The sequence below is a fragment of the Podarcis melisellensis genome, assembly GCF_964234715.1.
Source record: "Podarcis melisellensis genome assembly, chromosome: 1".
Classification (NCBI taxonomy): domain Eukaryota; kingdom Metazoa; phylum Chordata; class Lepidosauria; order Squamata; family Lacertidae; genus Podarcis; species Podarcis melisellensis.
Genome location: NC_138528.1, coordinates 43,477,937 through 43,496,645, shown reverse-complemented (window position 1 = coordinate 43,496,645; position 18,709 = coordinate 43,477,937). Strand labels below are relative to the sequence as shown.

The following is an 18,709-nucleotide window of genomic DNA, read 5'->3' as shown; positions in this document are numbered from 1 at the left end:
CACCTGCTCTTTGAATGAATGGAATCCGTTCCACTTTTATTCGTGGCAAAAATATTGGTGCTCAGAGCCTCCCTTTTGGTTAACTCCTTTAGGGCCTGGGCCAAGGAAATGCAAGCCCTGATTATATCCGAGGAACTGGCCAATGATCTTCTTGGTGCTGAGCTGCTCATTAAACGCCATGAGGAACACAAGCGTGATATAGAGATGCGATGGCTGAAATACGAAGACTTGGAACAAGCCGGAAACAACCTAATGAAGGCTGGGCACTTTATGTCCGTAGAGGTAAGCCAATGTGGTGTAGTGGTTAAGAGTGGTAGTCTCGTAATCTGGTGAACCAGGTTCGCTTCCCCACTCCTCCACATGCAGCTGCTGGGTGACCTTGGGCTAGTCACACTTCTCTGAAGTCTCTCAGCCTCACTCACCCCACAGAGTGTTTGTTGTGGGGGAGGAAGGGAAAGGAGAGTGTTAGCTGCTTCGAGACTCCTTCGGGTAGTGATAAAGCGGGATATCAAATTCAAACTCTCCTCCTCCTCCTCCTCCTCCTCCTCCTCTTCTTCTTCTTCTTCTTCTTCTTCTTCTTCTTCTTCTTCATAGGTTAGATATTATTGAATGAACTGATTGAGAAGAAATTAGTTAGGAACAGCAACTCGGGATACTGAAAAGGGCCAAGTAACACATACAGTAGTACCTCGGGTTAAGTACTTAATTCGTTCCAGAGATCCATTCTTAACTTGAAACTGTTCTTAACCTGAAGCACCACTTTAGCTAATGGGGCCTCCTGCTGCCGCCACGCCGCCAGAGCACAATTTCTGTTCTCATCCTGAAGCAAAGTTCTTAACCTGAAGCACTATTTCTGGGTTAGCGGAGTCTGTAACCTGAAGCGTATGTAACCTAAGGTACCACTGTAATGTGGCCCATCTCTCAAATGGTTTGAGCAGGCTGCATGATCAAAAACCCTATCCCATAGTCTTGTCTCCGGAAAGAATTCTCCGTCTCATCCAGGAGCCCATGTTACCCAGACCAGCAAAGTTGCTATGCCAGGTACCTTCAAAGAAACCCTTCCATCAAGGGGAAATATTTTGTCCTCAACCTCCTGCTGTGCCTCCAAAACACAGCTGAGACATAACTAGATGTTTTAAACAGCGTAGCTAACAACTGTGTCCAGTTGTTGTTGTTTTTACAAATGCAGTACTAAGTGCAGGAATACCGATTTTCATCAGGACCTCAGGACTTCCATCCTCAACCACAAGTGTGATTAAAAATACCCTCCATGCTGCAATTAGCCTGGGATGGGACTCTCTTTAGCACTAATTTGCTTCAGGACTACTTCAAATAGATTTTTTAAACCTAGTTTGCCAATGAAATCTAAAATTACTACAGCAAATCTTGCTCTTGTGCTTTCTACATGATGTGGATGTATGTACTTTGGAGTTGGCAGCCTCAGCAACATGGAAGAGCCAAGTTCAAGTTTATTCTCAGCAACAACAGCTCCCAGAGTGAACTTGAACACATATCACTATCTGCAAGCCTTCCCTTCTGTTTGGGGTTATTGCAAGGAAGATAAAATATGGATGTGGTGGGTAAGGTTCTCTTGACTTAGGCGTGACTTTGAAAAGAAATAAAAACCAAATTAGTAAATCTCCAATCTTGTGATCTAAAAGCATAAGCTGTGTTGAGCAGAGCAGAAATGCAACCTGATATGGAGCAAACAGGTCGGGTTTAAGGGCCTTGGGGGCCTCCTCAGACATGTGGTCCTTTGCAGACCCTTAGGAAAGGGGGGAGAGGAGAGAGCTTCATTTGAAAAGCACCCCACGGTCTTGATATCTATGTAACTTCATACACTGACCTTTACAATGATACCCGGCTTGCCTTGTGTATAATTTGTAAGGAGATCTGCAGATCATGGGGGTAGGAACATCTTCAGAATTTGTTAAAAGATCCTGTTGCTGTTATGGACGTCACTTTACATACTTTGAGAAACCCCACTGTGTTTCTGTTTCTGTTTTGAAAATAAAAATAAATGCTACTCGCAGAGCAGGCGAACAGATGGGCTTGTCTTATCTAACCAGCAGACCTGAAAGTACATGGCATTCTTTATAAATGGGCTAGCTTGGGCAGCTTGTGTGCCTAAGGTTTTTTTTTACTGCATTAAATAGTGTTCCAGGTACATGCAGTTTCACTGAAAAAATTGCTATGTTTGAAATTTGTCTGGATGGATAAAAGTGCCCAAAGTCTTTGTAAAGCAAGGGTGGCTCTCCAGGTGTTGTAGGGATGCAACTCCCATCATTCTTGCTCTTCTTGAATCTATTTTCATTTTTAATAGAGTAATCCTGCTATTAAGAACAATAGCAATTTAAAGAGTGCCACATGTAAATAGTAAACATGCAGGCCTTTCTTAGCGGCAGCTTCCCTAAAGAGGTATGCTAGACCACTGTACAATTTACTTTGGGGCATGCTGTTTAGACCTTTTAATTCAAGCGGACATTTTAACTGGAATTGTAAAAAACTGCATTGTAAAAAAAAAAAAACCACCGCAAAGGTTCCAGTTAAAATGTCCAGTACATATTGGGAAGATAAAGTACTGATATTTGGTTGATTCATTTGTTTAAATCTATCATTTTTTATAAATAACATTCTGTGGTTTTGCAAAATACAAAACAATACTTTCCAAATGGACACAAGGGGAGGTCATATATTCAGTCTACCTTGTGATTGTCAAAGAAAAATGTTCAGTTCTCCACCCTTCCTTCAATTTAAATCTTGGGAATTGGGAATTGTTCCCTGTTTAGGGAAGTTTTTAATATTTGATATTTTACTGTGTTTTTAATATCCTGTTAGAAGCCATGCAGAGTGGCTGGGGGGGCCTGGCCAGATGGGTAGGGTATAAGTATATTATTATTATTATTATTATTATTATTATTATTATTATTATTATTATTATTATTATTATTATTATTGATTTATTACTACTATTACTATTGCTGCAGATTGAAGAGAAACTCTCAGAACTGTTGGAGCTAATGCGAATGGTGCGGGAATGCTGGGACATGAAGAAGGATTTGTACGAGGAAAACTGGGAGATCCGGTTACTGAGAAGAGAGCTGGACCTAGCTGAAGCTTGGATGACAACCAAGGAGGGTTTTCTGTCAGATCCTAGCTATGGGGTGAGTTAGGTTAACATAAATTTAAATGCTGACATGCTTTTCTGGATACACAGCCTGCTTAGCATAGCACAAGGCAATTGCTAGGCTAATTCCCAGCACAGGGGGGTCTACTCCAGCTCCCTGTGCAAATGTTTCTGCTCCCCACAAATGCTAAAAAGAAAAATGTTAAAGTAGACACAGTGCCGTGTCTCTGTGTGTGTGTGTGTACACGCGCATGCATATGGCACTGTGCGGTCACCATGTCCTCTGCTGGCATGTGGTCCATGGTCAAGGCTGAATGTGACCCATAGACCACAAACTGTTAGTCACCCCTGTCCTACAGCATGAAAAAACACCTTTGGAATCAGTGGCGGAGCTTCATGCTCCGGTACCGGGGGGGCGGAGAACAGGTGGGGGAGGGGCTGGTGCGCGTCCCGGGGCATGGTGCGCAGCGTGGGCAGGGGAGCAGCCATGATGGCACCCCACGGGGATCGCGCTGCTGGGGGTGGTGTGCTCCCCCTGCACTCCTCTTCCTCCTTCAGTGTTTGGCTCCCAGCCCCTGCGCCATTGAGGGAATCCTCGGCCGCGTCACCTCCCTAGCCAGCCAATCGGCTGGTCTGAGAGGAGGCATGGTTTGCGCTATTTAACATCAGTGTGGCCGGGGATCTCCCTCTTTTACTTAAAATGTCACACGAGCCTCGTCAATTTCAAATGAAGCTTCATTCACTCAACCAACTTTGAACAATCTCAGCCTCTTCCATTTCCCATCATTGCCAACACTTCTCTTGTGGTATTTCTTTATTAAATGGTTGCCTCTGTTGATTTGCTTCTATCCCCAGCATTCAGTCTCTGATGTGGAGAACCTTTTGAAGAAACATCAAGATTTTGAAAAAATTCTAAAGGCCCAAGAGGAGAAATTTGCACAGCTGAACAGAAAGACAAAGGTAATGTAACAGAAACTAGTGAATGCTTCCTGGGGCAGGCCATGTTGCACAAAGGCAAAGGATATCAATACCTCTCATTATCTTTCCCAATAAAGAGTGTGACCCTGTGGTTTCGCAGCTGAGTTTCTTGTTAAGATGGATAGGCCTCAGGTATCCTCTGCCTCTCCCCAGCCAAGGAAGGTCAAGGCAGAAAAGGGTGAATTGAAAGAGCAAACATGGTGAGGAAATGCAGCTGCTGCCAGACACCTTGCTGGGCTTTTCCTGCTTTCTCCTTTGTAGTTTCCCAAATAAAATATAGGTACACAAAAGTGTATTTTGGGGAAAAGTGTATATAAAAATATGTTTAGTGAAAGCATACCAAAAGGTGTTATATGAAGGGGAAATTGCTTACAAACGTGATAATATATTAGGAGAAGGGCATGCAGACAAATTATATTGTGAACATTATTTTTAAAAGGTGCAAACTAATGTGGTAATGGAGCAAATGAGAAACCAAAATTGTCAGGTTTATCCAACAGGCCCGTATACCTGCCCAGAGACCAAATTATAGCCTGATCTGGCAGGTTTCACCTCATATTTAGCAGTATCCGTGGCATGTATGTCCAGGGCTCACAACTACTTGCTTTTTGACTTCATTTTCATTCAGGTACACTTTTTGTTTCTTTCAGAGGGAACTGAAACTACTGAAACAAATTGATGCTAAGGAGAGTGGGCAACAAGAGAAAGGGAAAGTGATCAAGGTTCCCTCTCTAAGAAGAAGACACTCAGACAGGAGAACATCTCACACGAAACATCTTGATTCGAAGCGAACTCAACCATTGCCATCTATTTCTTCGACGGACACACTGAGGATTCCCCTAGAATGTGGTGTCTCTCCTACGCAAAAGTCCAAAGAGAATTTGCACAAATGTGGCCTTGGAGAAGATCTAATGATGACTGACTCCAGCAATGTCAGTTCTCCTCCTTCACCAGTGTCGCTTAGCCTACAAAATTCAGATCCAGGGACTCAGACTTCTTTGGTGTCCTCGTTACCCTCTAACCTAAAAATCCAGCCAACCGACGGTGATTTGGTGGTACCACATGCTAGTGATTTCAAACCATCAAATATGAAAAACGCAAACAATGGCACTCTCTCTGATGTAGAAACCAAAAAAGTGAGGACTGTGCCCACGAGTGAATCATTTGACATTTATCCAACTTTGCCATCCTTGGATTTACCTCCTCAGAGATCAGAAGCTGCTTTTCAGGTAGGTTGCCATTTATCTGTGCCCACAGCAACCCCTACACTAAATGAAAGCTACATAGATCTATAATTTGTTTTTTCTATGTTAGAAATTAAAGGGTTAGGAGGGATACTGGACACACCAAATACTCACTGGCAGCTGATAACTCTGTAATACGTGAAGTGGCCCTTAACTATGGGATATTAATTAGTGCTATAACCAAGCATTCTTCAAACCAATTTAAGATCTCTGAAATTGCCTTGCGGATTCCAGGTTCCTGCAAATCACCAGAGCATGGAGGGTTTCCTAGAAAAGAGGGATCAGATTCTTCCAGGAAGAAGACAGGTAACCACAAGTTAAACTGCCAAGGGAAAGATGAGATAATATATAAACAGAACAGGCTCACTAAAGGCAAAGCATGTTAGCCTAATCTTCGTTCCCATTTTGAGGTGATTGTAACAGGGATTCTTGTGGGGGGAATCAAGAAAACTTTTGGCATAATGCTTGTGGAATTAGCCTTGCTAATCCCCACACACCCATCCCTTCCTGAGATTTCCCCTCCTTGCTCATTTTTTCTTATTCCATGGGCAGAAGGATTTTGCATCAGGACTTTTCCTCTCCTCCCCAACAGTCCCTAAATCCTCTCCAGAAGGTTGGGAGAAACCCCAGAACAGATGTTGGGGGCACGCAGAGCGGGGAGAGAAGTCCAATTGTGCAAGCAGAAGTCATTCTGCTGGTGTGATTGTTTAGTTGAATACTGCTCCACCCAACTTTTACCCAACCTTTCCACGTCCCATTCCCCCCCCCTTTGCCTACATCCTAAGTAGCCTCATCACATTAGGTTCACATCACATTGATTGGTTCACATGACTTCGAGACAGCTAGTTCCAAAAAATCCCATTGATTTTGTTTCATTCTCTTATTTACCCTTTTCACACTGATGCATTTTAAAGCTCAGAAATCTCACCTTTGCCCATTAATTACTATATGTTTAATAATTAGTGGAGAAGCTTGGCCCTTACAACCAGGAAAGGGAATCTGCAGCCTTCCAGATGTTGGATTCCAACTTCCAACAGGCCTAAGTCAGCACGTCAAATAGTTAAGAACGATGGAGTCCAACAAAATCTGGAAGGCCACAGGTTCCTCCATCCCTGCCTTACAAGACTCTCTCCCTGTATAGCTCAGCTATTGCAAAGCATATCCTACTATCCAGCTGCATGGTTGAGGCTAAAAACAAAACACTGTACAATACATTAGATGAATGTATAAGCCCCAGTGATTCAGTAATAAGCAGCACAGTTGATGTTTAGAGGTAATAGGTGGTTGACTTAGTTTTATGACTTTTGTAGCCAATGTCAAGAGCTTGGAACAGATATTATGTTAAACTTGGAAGACAAAAACTTGACATCTACAGGGATGAAAAGGAAGCATTCCAGGTAATTTGTGTTTCCATATTTCAGTTCTTATTAAAGACTGTGTTATTATTAATAGTATTTGGTATTTTATGCGCTACATACATGTCAAAATGTCTTCTAATTCACACACACAAATGCTGAAAACCCACATTCCTGGCAAAGAAATATTGAGCAATAGAAATCTACCTTGAAGGTGAGGTAGTCTTCATCTTTGGTATATTAGCTGGACACAAGTTGTAGATGACTATATCCCAGGGCAGCAAGATTCAGAAATCTGTCCCTTTAAAAATAGGAGCTGGGTCGTGACCAACAATGTTCAGTATTGTAAGTGATGATACATGGTACAGACAGACAGACAGAGCCAGTAAGGTTATGATACTTGGTCATTTGTTAGTGCAGAGAAACGTGATATTGGCATATAACCCTACAGTAGTGGCTTTCAAACTTTCTGCTTTTAATGTTCCCTTCCATATCAGTTTATATGCCAATACACTCCTTTCTGCTAAAGTAGGTTCTGTGGCATATTCAGGATTAGTCCACCTGAAGCTTTAGCCATGCCTCACTGTCACTCCACATATATGGAGAACAAGCCCTGGGAAATACCAGATGCTCCCCTACACATCACAAAGGAACACTGAGGGCTTATTGACACTTCCTCTTGACCCTCTGCTTTCCCTCAGGGAAAACTGCTCTTTAGTGCTCCATAGGACCTAATGTCAATGTGGGTTTCTCCATATTTGCGTTTGCCCCTATTTAGAGTTAAAGAGCAGGTTTTCCTAGGAAAGGAACAGAACAAGGGGAAACCCACTCAGGCCCATGCCAAGAAAGCATGGGTCAAGCAGGAAATCACTTGGACCATGCTTTCTAGGTACAGGACAAGTGGAAGTGTGGATAAACCCTCATAGTGAATGATGAGCAGTTTTTCAAGGAAACTTTTCCTGCATTATTGACACCCCAGCTATACAGGATGAGTAAGTGTTTAAACCAGAAAAAATAGGATTGAAAGTCTTTGGTTATCATCTCTTCTTCTGCCTTGCCAGAATACAACTCCAATTTCATCACTTAGTATTACTGGAGCCAAGTGTGAGAAGTTGACGGAGTATTCTAGGAAAGAACACGCCTTCAGCCTAAGGTACATCAAGTCGGTGATGCAAAGATCCAAGTTTGGGGCAAGTACTCTTTGGTGAGAGAACCCCAGAAAATCACAAAACATGTGGCAAAGTAAAGCAAGGAAATATAGGCTGTTAGACCTTTAAAATCTCCCCTTCTAAGTTCCTCCCAAAGTTCCCAATTTCCCCTAGCAAAGAAAAAGACCACATGTTTGGTACGTTAAAAATTGTTTACTTACAAATTCTCCAAAGGTCAAATTCATTAGCTTTCCATACAGCATTCAGGAAAAGTTGCACAGGCAGTAAAACTTGACTTAGGAACTTTCATCACTGTAACTAATTACAGATAGGTAGCCGTGTTGGTCTGCCATAGTCAAAACAACAAAATTCCTTCCAGTAGCACCTTAAAGACCAACTATCTGAAAAAAGTATCTGAAGAAGTGTGCATGCACACGAAAGCTCATACCAAGAACTAACTTAGTTGGTCTTTAAGGTGCTACTGGAAGGAATTTTTTTGTTTTCACTGTAACTAAGTTATTGATTCCTCTTCTCTCAAGGTGAGAGGGAGTGACCTCGCTAAGCCTGACAGGACAGTTAGCTCCTTCATGTTTGTTAAATGAGGTTGGTTATCCCACACATCACACACCCAATCTAAAACATGCATCTCTGTGTCTAGACTCATTTGAATGTCGTTTCCTGTATCTCAACGAAACTGCAGAAATTAGTGATCTTTTTGTATCATTACATATTAGTCGTCCTTTTTGTTGTCTGTATCCTTAACTTTATCTCAAAAAAAAAACCCAACTGAAAACAAAAGAAGAGAATTCTGGGTTTTCCTATACATAACTTATTGGGAAAGGCTACCCCAGAACTCAGTCCTTCAATCTGTGATTTACAGGTTGAGTGATGGATCAGAGTACTACTTCGCAGCACCTTCTCAGAAGCTAATGGAAGACTGGGTGCAAGCATTATGGGCTACATTAGGTAAGGCTGTTTGATTCATTTTATGCAGCATTTCCCTATTTCATGTGACATTCCCACAAGATGCCTCAACAGAGGTGCATAATTGGACAAGCAAAAGACACACATACTGAAGTACCCCAGATACAACATAGAAAGCTGCCTTATACCAAATCAAACCATTGGTCTATCCAGCTCAAAGAGCAGAAGCTTTACTGACTGAAGATAAGAAGAACAACAGTTTGGATTTGATATCCTGCTTTTATCACTACCCTAAGGAGTCTCAAAGCAGTTAACATTCTCCTTTCCCTTCCTCCCCCACAACAAACGCTCTGTGAGGTGAGTGGGGCTGAGAGACTTCAGAAAAGTGTGACTGGCCCAAGGTCACCCAGCAGCTGCATGTGGAGGAGCAGAGACGCGAACCCGGTTCACCAGATTACCATACTACCGCTGTTAACCACTACACCACACTGGATAAGGGCTGTAGCTCAGGAGCAATATTGTGTTTAAAAACTAATCCTTCTTATTAATTGTCTTTCATCCATATTATGTATTTTTTACTTGGGTTCTACAAGGCCGCCATAACAGCCTGCGTTCTCTGCGGAATGAACTTCTAGCCACTACAAATGCAACGAGGCCTCAGATAAAACCTTGGATCTCTGCAGCTGGGAGTTCTGCCAACAAGGAGATTACCAAAAGTCTGCTTCTCAGGTACACACTGATTTTGTATATGTCAGGTCAAATGTTACTTACCCGTCATCTTAGTAAAGACTGCAGGAACCTAAGTAACATAGATTCTCTTTTACAGCATAGATATGCCTCTGCATCTTATGAACACTCCGATCAGAAATGATGACAATAAGTAGGGGTTATCCAGACTTCATTTTGTGCCATATTTCTGGGCGCAGGGCCATGCTTTAAAGTGCCACATTTCAGCACTCCCCCTGCAGTACTTTCACTGCAAAAGCCCACTCTCTTCCACTGAATTGGAGCAAACGGCAATCTGCTGAAAATCTGAATTGCTGTTTGTTCCGATTCTTGTTAAAAGGTATGTTTTCACAGGGAAAGCACTGGGGCAAAAACAAAACAAAACAGACAGCACTTTAAAGCGCAGGCCTGTGCCTAGAAAATGCTGGGCAAAATGTAAGCATGGACAGGCATGTTGCTGGAAATCATGCTGGTGGAAATTATTAGGATCAGGAATGCCAGTGTCTTAAAACCAGCACTTACTTCTGCAAAATACCTCACTGAAATCTCTGCCCATTCTTTCTCTGGATCAGGCCATCCCCTGCATGACACCTCCACAGGACTTGTGACAAAATGATTGATGGTTCTTTGTTTTGTTTCTTGCCCTTAATATATTTACAGTTAAGGGTGTGATATACTGTAACTAATTTAAACTGGTATTTGTTATCTAAGTTTTCAGCCAAGGAAAGCTAATATCTGTTTAATATTGTTTGTTGACAGGAGAACACCTTCCTTCAAAGTTGCAAAAGAAAAAAAGCCCGTTGGAAATCCCCAGGAATCGGGAGAATTGACACAGGATTTTAGTATAATCTTTGCTCAGGATTCTGAAGATTCTGGTAATACTGGAACATTTTTTCTTTTATTAAAAATATAAAAATACACCTAAGAGGGGGAAATTACATAATATAGAAATGAAAACATGCTGTGTAATGTTGTTGTTGTTGTATGTTTGTTTGTTTGCTTGCTTGCTTGCTTGTTTGTTTGTTTATATATTTTTCCCTGTCAGGAACTCAGGGCAGCTTACATATAAAAATACACCATATTCTTCTGCCATATAGAATATGTTTACTAATTCAGTTTACTAATCTAGTATTTTGATGATATTTTGGCCATTGACCATAGCAATATGCAAAATTCTTACCAGTCAAGTGCACAGATTAATTGCTTTCTTCATGGGTCATACGTAAATTTGAGATACAGGCCTCCTCTGGCTTCCATAAACAGAATAAAAAGCATTATTATTAATCTATTATCAGTTCTCATATCTTCTTTCATTATGAAAACATTGAAGGTGGTGGAGAGTAATAGAGGTGTGGGATAAATGATTCATTCAATTAGGAGATGAGAACTGTACTTTATCTAGGTCAGGCCTCCCCAATTTATAACCCACTTTGGTGAACAGAGCTCATCAGACGCATACTGTAGCCTGCTAGAGCAGACCTTTCCAAACTGTGTGTCGCAACATTTGTGAGTCATCTGCAGTGTATAAGTGTATTGCATGAACGCTCCCCGTGCTCCTTGCGGTACTGGAAAAGGGTTAGTTTAACCTCTGGTTTGCTAGTAAAACTGAGTTACTGTCTTGTGAAATGATGCATGTCTAAGCAGTGTGTCATCAACATGAAAAGTTTGGAAATCTCTGTGCTAGAGGCTTGATAACCTTCCAGCAGTCCCAAGTCAACAGATTTTTTCAAGTCCTTATTTGTGACTTGAATAAATCAATAGTGATCTATAAATATTTCTAGAGTTTTGATGGTAGCTTTACTCAGCCACAGGACCATTAAAGGTAAAAGATCCCTGACAGTTAAGTCCAGTCACAAACAACTCTGAGGTTGCGGCGCTTATCTCACTTTACTGGCCGAGGGAGCCAACATTTGCCCACAGTTTTTCCATGTCATGTGGCCAGCATGACTAAGCTGCTTCTGGCGAAACCAGAGCAGTGCATGGAAACGCTGTTTACTTTCCCGCCGGAGCGGTACCTATTTATCTACTTGCACTTTGACTTGCTTTCAAACTGCTAGGTTGACAGGAGCTGGGACCGAGCAATGGGAGCTCACCCCATCACGGGGATTCGAACCACTGACCTTCCAATCAGCAAGCCCTAGGCTCAGTGGTTTAGACCACAGCACCACCGGCATCCTACAGGACCATTAAAGATGTGCTAATAACTCATTTCAGATGCTTCTTCTGTGCACTCCGTGGAGTCTGATCCAGTAACACTGTTGATGTCCAGTCTATCAGAGCACCCTCAAAGCTATCATAAAGCACAGCCTTATCCTAATGGAGGAAAGACAGGAACTCTGGATCAAGGAGTCCAAGGTAAAGTTTAACTGCAGTTAGGCAAAAGGGGGCAATTTTCTGGGTAACTTGAGATACAATTATACAATTCATAAACATCAGCTTGAAGGGGTGGTTGCACTCATTTTGTGCATATGTTAATTTCAATTTAACACATTTAAACACACATCCACCCTCCATCTCTGTTTTACCCCTGAGGAGGTGTGGAATGTATCAACTGAGAAAATGATATAGTCCATGGGAAATGTTGGTTAAAATGTGAGATTATAAATTAGGAGGAATCGAGTGGAAAAACAGGGTTGGTTAGGGAATATATCAAATTCATAGGGGGTTGGAATAATGAACTGAGGAATCTGCTCCAATTACACGCCTCTGTGTGAAATTACTCCTTGTTCTCATTATATATTTGGCTTTTCCCCAAAACTTAAATTCCTACATTGGGGATGTATGTCAAACACAGACAAATCACCCGCCAACTGAGCCTGCAAGGCATTCAGTAAAGCAGCTCTGTAAAATGCTGTGTCAGTTCCAAAACAACCACTCCTAAATCACCAGAATAGGAGCCAAGTTGATTTAGCAGATGCTGTAGTATAAGGCCTGATAGCCCCTTAGTTTTTTTACCATTATAAATTCTGCTTCTGCTCCTTGAGTAGTGGCAACCCAGGGAGATCAGACATAGAATTTGGCGCAGGGTGTCACATTGATGGGTGGTTATTCTTCCAGGAGTGCATTATGACAGCTTTTTAGTGTGATGGGGAAAGGTAATAGCTCAGTGGTATTTTTGCACTGGTAAGGAGCCCAGGTTCAGTCCCTAGCATAGTCAGTTAAGGCTGAGAAAAAAATCCCTTGTCTGAAACCATGGAGAGCTACAGTCAGTCTCTATAGGCAACATAGAGCTGGCTATTGGCTCAGTTAGAATACAAAGATCCTGACTAGCATGAGATTTTTAAGATCTCAGGTAGAAGAATTTCCCTTTTCCATTAGGAGGCCTTTTTGGTTGCACCATTGCCTAATAAAGGGTAGTTCCCCAGCAATATATAATAAGGCCATCTCTGCAGTTGCATCCTGGTTGTGAAATATGCTTCCTCCTGAGATTTGGCAGGTGCTGACAATGGTTAGTTTTTCAGGAGCCAAAGCTGAACCAAAAACTGAAGTAACCAAGAGCCTAGACACTCTGCAGAACCCGAGGAGAACAGAGCCAGAGATTGATGTCACAAAGCAGAAGAAAAAGAAAGAGAAGAATGTCTTCAAAAAGCTTTTTAGCAAGAAATAAGAGCAGCAAATGGAAGCGAGTGCTGCAGTTCTGTGGATGTGCTGGGTTCTTCTTTTGACTACACCCTATTGCCTTCACTAAGTAAATAAAACAACAAAACAGTGCCACTGTCAATAATTCAGCACCAATATATTTCAGACTGTAAACCATATGGATTGAAAAGCCATAAAAGTGACTGTAGACTGGCTGCTCTCAGCATACTTATTTTTTTAGAGGGAAGTATTGCGACTACAAAGAGCCTCTCCCCACTGCTGGCCCATCCCCTTGCATTAGGCTGTCACCATCAATGGATTGTGCAATAAAAATGCACTATAGTAAGAGAAAAGGATGAAACTGTTTGCGTTCCTTCATTTTAATGTTTAGAAACTGTTTTCCAGAGAGAACTAAGTTTTAGATAATACATAGAATGGAGACCAAATTTTATACTGATGTTTCTCTAGTTTAAACTAATGGAAAACATTTTTTCATATACCGTACCTCTTTAAATAAAACTGACCCCACACGAAGATTTACTGTTGCAACTGTTTTATTATGAAGTTACAGTCACCACATAGTAACTGCATATATTTTTTGTTCTTCCTGAGATACTCTTAAAGCAAAAATAAAAAATAAAAAATCCTGAGTTCCTGCCTAATACACTACATCTACTGTACTTCTATTCATTTTGCCTTTATTAAATGTGGCAATGCTTTATTTAAAACACACCAAAAATGTTTAACCTTGACTGCTTTAGAACAAAATTGGTCATACTTTGTCTCTCAAGTCCCTATTCTTTATATTTCAAATTTCTTGACAAGATGATGAAAATATACCATTTCTGGGTGGCCTTGCTTTTATGAGAGATGCAAATACTTTTGAACCAGATTCTGAAACAGTATAAATCATATTACCCCAAATAATTTCTGAAGAGTGGATATAATTTGCTCCAGCTGAAGATCTGGTTTTTAATACTTAATGTTCTGTGGAGACAAAATTCTTCTGACACTACAGTATTTAAGGCTCTGACATGCCTACCCTCAGGTTTATAGTAACATCTTCCAGAGCATTCATAAGCAATGGAAACCAGCTTTTTACAGGGTATGTTCAATTTACAACAAACATGTTGAAGGCTTCCTTTTTAATTATACAACATAACTGTTTGCCATTGCATCCCCCAGCAGGTTTTGCATGCAAAGATAGAATCACCAACTGTGCACTGCTTGTGTGTAAGAGGTTGCCTCACCAAAGAACCAGGCATGTGGAATCAGGGCACCTGACATCACAATTCATATAGAGGCTTTGCTGATCTCTGCCAGTCCAAACAGCAATATTATAGTGCCAATCTATTTTTAAAAATACTACCATTGGTAGAATCAGCTGCCTTGAAGCACCAAAAGAGCAACATTTATTTATTGAGTCAGATTAGCAGTTCATCTATCTAGCCTAACACTGTGAATGCTGACCACAGCATGTCTCAGACCCATTTTCTGAGCGTATCAGGTAGGTGCTATTCCCAGCCCTAGAGTAAGGATACCAGACGTCCCCGGATTTACACATCAGTCCCCATACAAAATCCACTGAAGTTGAAAAGTGTCCCCAGATTCATTGAAAACGATCTGGTAACCTTACCCTCAATAAATCTCCAATTAAGTGTTTGCAGAGGATACTTAACTCCCTTCTGAATCACTTCTATTGTGGCAAATTTAGCTATAGATTCAGGTTTAAAAGGATCAAATACAAGCAAAAGCTGTCATGTTGTGGACTGAGTTTGTTGAATTTAACTAGCAGATCTGACTAAACACGGAGGCAATACAAGCAAACAAGGCAATATTGCAAATAATTATAATGGGTTTCATTGAAGTTATAATACTAAATTATTTTAGCAATGGTGATTTTTATTCACAGCTGAAATGCATCAGCCCTCTTTAGAATAGGAAATCGGAACAATAGTGATCAGCAAAGGAACAGCAAGAATATCTGTATGGTATGATGTAATTGCTCATAGTGGAATTGATGCAAGAAAGCTCCACTCTTCACAGTTTCCATTGGTACTGAAGTCCAACACATCTCCTTCATTTCCATTAGAGTTGCAGAGGGTCACCATTCAAAGTATTATAAACAAATCCCTGTGACCTCTCAAATTAACGTATCACCAATGTCACTCCTTGCAATACAATCTCAGCTACTTACTGACTTGGTAACTTTAACTGAGTGTCGTCCAGCCCCATCAGAATCACCTCCTGAAGCTCTTCCTGCTATGTTCCTCGCATTGTTCACAAGCTACAACCCAGGTATGTGACCTTGAACATGGATGGCTCAAAAAATAGGAATATTAATAAATAAAGAAGCCATCTGTTCAAACTAGGCAGGGTGGGAACTACACTCATTAGTGTTCACTGCAAACTGCAAACTGCCTTAGCATAACCTCCAACAATGTAAGTGTTGGGGGCTAATTGGTGCCCTGCTCAGGGTGACAGAATTTCTTTCTAGCCTGAGACCAATTTTTCTTCTTCTTCTGTATAGCATGCTGGATGGCCTGGAGGATGTGGTCTTTGCTACAGAGGATGTTATAGGTGCACAGGTTTAGTAGTCTGTCGAAGTCCTCCTCACTGTAGGTTAAATGGATTGTTTTGTAAGGCGAGTCTTTACCCAAGTTTACTTCACATCCACTCATTTCAGAAGGAGTGCGTTTCACTCCTGAAAGAAAGAAACAAACAAAATAACACCACTGGTAAGCAAACCTTACTTCATTCAGAGTTCTGTACTGCATTTTGGTTGGAAGTGTCAACGTTTGCTAAACTGGAAACAACCAACAGCAACAAAACGATTCCACATTACTCTACCTATTCCATGCTCTCCTTGTTATGCACGACCCAATTTGCTGAGCAGTAAGAAATCCCAAAAGTACTATAGGGTTTTCTTTTTTGGGGGGCAAGACAACATTGCACTTTTAGGGTATTTTTCCAATACTCATTTCTGCAAATCCAAGCAGCATCCCCTTGAAACTTTCATTCAACCAGCTAAAAGTCCCAAGAAAAGTTTCTCCTGTGATAGCAACAATGCATCTTTGCAAATTCTTTTGTTGTTGTTGTTTGCATCTGTGTGCTCTTCCAAGCATGCATTCATTTGCACACTTTACCCTAGCACATCCATTTTTGTACATACTACTTGGCTGGGGAACTGCTGTGCAAAATTCAGAGAATGGAATTTTGAAGGATGACTGTGTTTGGGTTCGCATATTGTTTCAGAAAATGCAGATTACATAAATTGGCCTTTAGGAGCACACTGAATCAACTCCCCACCCCAGCCATAGGGGCAGAGGTATAAGCCAGGGGCATTCTTTTCCCAGGCCTCTGAAAAGGGTGAAAATGTCCATAGTGAATAAATAGCAGGGGCGCCGACTTATAAAAAATATTGGGGGGGCCCATACCGGGGTCCTGCCCCGGGAAGTTTTCTAAATTTTAGATGAAAATTAGTGAGTTTTAAAGTTTTTTAAAAGTATTTTAGAGTCATATGATCAACATTAGAACCCCGAAAACTCGACTCTCTATAACTCCACACTCCGGGAAACTCGACAAGCCTGAAACACTTTTTGGCTATGAAAAAAGAAACAAAACATAAACACGCACGGTATTTTCGTAAAAAGCTAATTTAATTTACAGTAACAATTATGCTTATAGACTATTACAGAGCAGTGAATATATAGCTCTGAAAAGACTGAAATGATATTTAAATAAATCCTAAACTATCATTAAAAGAATAAAACATAAAATATTGCTGTCGCACGGTAATAGCACTTTGATTAATAAGTGAAATAGCTAATTTAAGCTTACTTTGAATAAGGCTGAGGGTTCATTAAATAAAAATAATATCTCAAAGTTAATGCTTTAATACAGTTAATAAAGTTAATACAGTATGCCTAATACTGTATGTAAATACTGTAATACTGTATGTAAATAACGGGCTTTAATTGGGTCTTACACCCTAAAAATATTTAAGTATTTGAAAATAACTAATACAGTACTATTGTAATATAGAAATACAGTACTAAACTAGTACTAATATTTCGAAACTGAAAATTTAACATTCTGTATGTATTTAATTCTCTATTTTATAAAGATTTTTAATATCTGACAGTGAGTTTGGAGTAGCCCAATGCAAAAATCCTGAGGATCCATGTGGATCCATGCTTTGTAACCACGTTTTTGCACCACTGTGACCCTAGGCAACAGTGGGTGCGTGATTTTTTTGGTGCAAGATGTAGCCATGGACATGCTATGTGATCTGATGGTGAATTTGGGGTGACCCAATGCAAAAATCCTGAGGATCCATGTGGATCCGTGCTTTGTAACCACGTTTTTGCACCACTGTGACCCTAGGCAACAGTGGGTGCGTGATTTTTTTGGTGCAAGATGTAGCCATGGACATGCTATGTGATCTGATGGTGAATTTGGGGTGACCCAATGCAAAAATCCTGAGGATCCATGTGGATCCGTGCTTTGTAACCACGTTTTTGCACCACTGTGACCCTAGGCAACAGTGGGTGCGTGATGTTTTTGGTGCAAGATGTAGCCATGGACATGCTATGTGATCTGATGGTGAATTTGGGGTGACCCAATGCAAAAATCCTGAGGATCCATGTGGATCCGTGCTTTGTAACCACGTTTTTGCACCACTGTGACCCTAGGCAACAGTGGGTGCGTGATTTTTTTGGTGCAGGCTGTAGCCATGGACATGCTATGTTATCTGATGGTGAATTTGGGGTGACCCAGTGCAAAGATCCTGTGGATCCATGCTTTGTAACCACGTTTTTGCACCATTGCAGCCCCAGGCAACAGTGGGTGCGTGATTTTTTTGGTACAGACTGTAGCCATGGACATGTAATGTGATCTGATGGTGAATTTGGGGTGGCCCAATGCAAAAATCCTGAGGATCCATGTGGATCCGTGCTTTGTCACCACGTTTTAAATGGGGAGGGAAGGAAAAACACAGAAGGGACAAGAAGCACAAGAGGGGTGTGCGGAGAAGCAGCTGGCTAAGAATGCAGGCGAGGAGTTTAACGGGGTGGGGGGAGGAAAGGAAGGCAAAAGTCCCCCCCCCCAAGCCAGCCCTCTCTCTCTCTCTCTCCCACCTGGAGCCTGCACGCAGTGTGACTAGGAAAGAATTAGAAGGAAGGACTCGATCCTTTCCTTAACCCTCTGCTTGCCAGGAGGGCAGGGGATTCCCTGCTCTTTGTTGAGTTTGAGCAAACGCAGCAACAGAAGCAGGTGGGCAGTAAGACCCTGAGGAAAGCTTCTGCCTTCCCTCCGCCCGACTGCCCGATCTTATTTTTGCCTATTTTTGCCCCTGCGCTCCGGCAAGTCAGCTCCAGGGACCACACATTCGCTCAATAACACGCACAGAGCGAAATTTACGTTAACAATTTTCTTAAATTATTGGGGGGGCGGAGCCCCCCCAAACAAATTTTTGAGGGGGCTCGGGCCCCCTCAGGCCCCATGGAGTCGGCGCCTATGATAAATAGTGTGTGGTTTCTGCAAACAATTTTGGAAATGGCACCTATAGAATCTCACCATGGCTGGGGCAAGCTTTGGAGATAATTGCAGAGCATTCCCTCCCTTTTT

General features: G+C 41.5%; 2 protein-coding genes across 4 annotated transcripts in view; one reads left to right on the top strand and one right to left on the bottom strand.

Annotated features, from left to right (window-relative positions):
- The window catches only part of SPTBN5 (spectrin beta, non-erythrocytic 5), a 101,086-nt gene extending 87,754 nt beyond the window's left edge, over positions 1–13,332 (top strand). For both annotated transcript variants that reach the window (XM_081889483.1, XM_081889484.1), the window contains exons 59-70: positions 93–282; positions 2,988–3,164; positions 3,983–4,087; positions 4,756–5,334; positions 5,584–5,655; positions 6,660–6,746; positions 7,766–7,857; positions 8,733–8,818; positions 9,370–9,505; positions 10,262–10,377; positions 11,717–11,857; positions 12,964–13,332. In XM_081889483.1, coding sequence (XP_081745609.1) covers positions 93–282; positions 2,988–3,164; positions 3,983–4,087; positions 4,756–5,334; positions 5,584–5,655; positions 6,660–6,746; positions 7,766–7,857; positions 8,733–8,818; positions 9,370–9,505; positions 10,262–10,377; positions 11,717–11,857; positions 12,964–13,109 — 1,927 coding nt within the window. In that variant the 3' untranslated portion in view covers positions 13,110–13,332. The remainder of the gene's footprint in view (positions 1–92; positions 283–2,987; positions 3,165–3,982; positions 4,088–4,755; positions 5,335–5,583; positions 5,656–6,659; positions 6,747–7,765; positions 7,858–8,732; positions 8,819–9,369; positions 9,506–10,261; positions 10,378–11,716; positions 11,858–12,963) is intronic.
- A 285-nt stretch (positions 13,333–13,617) lies between these two features.
- LOC309357616 (cytosolic phospholipase A2 beta-like) overlaps positions 13,618–18,709 on the bottom strand; it is a 43,955-nt gene continuing 38,863 nt past the window's right edge. For both annotated transcript variants that reach the window (XM_081889933.1, XM_081889934.1), the window contains exon 20: positions 13,618–15,785. In XM_081889933.1, coding sequence (XP_081746059.1) covers positions 15,538–15,785 — 248 coding nt within the window. In that variant the 3' untranslated portion in view covers positions 13,618–15,537. The remainder of the gene's footprint in view (positions 15,786–18,709) is intronic.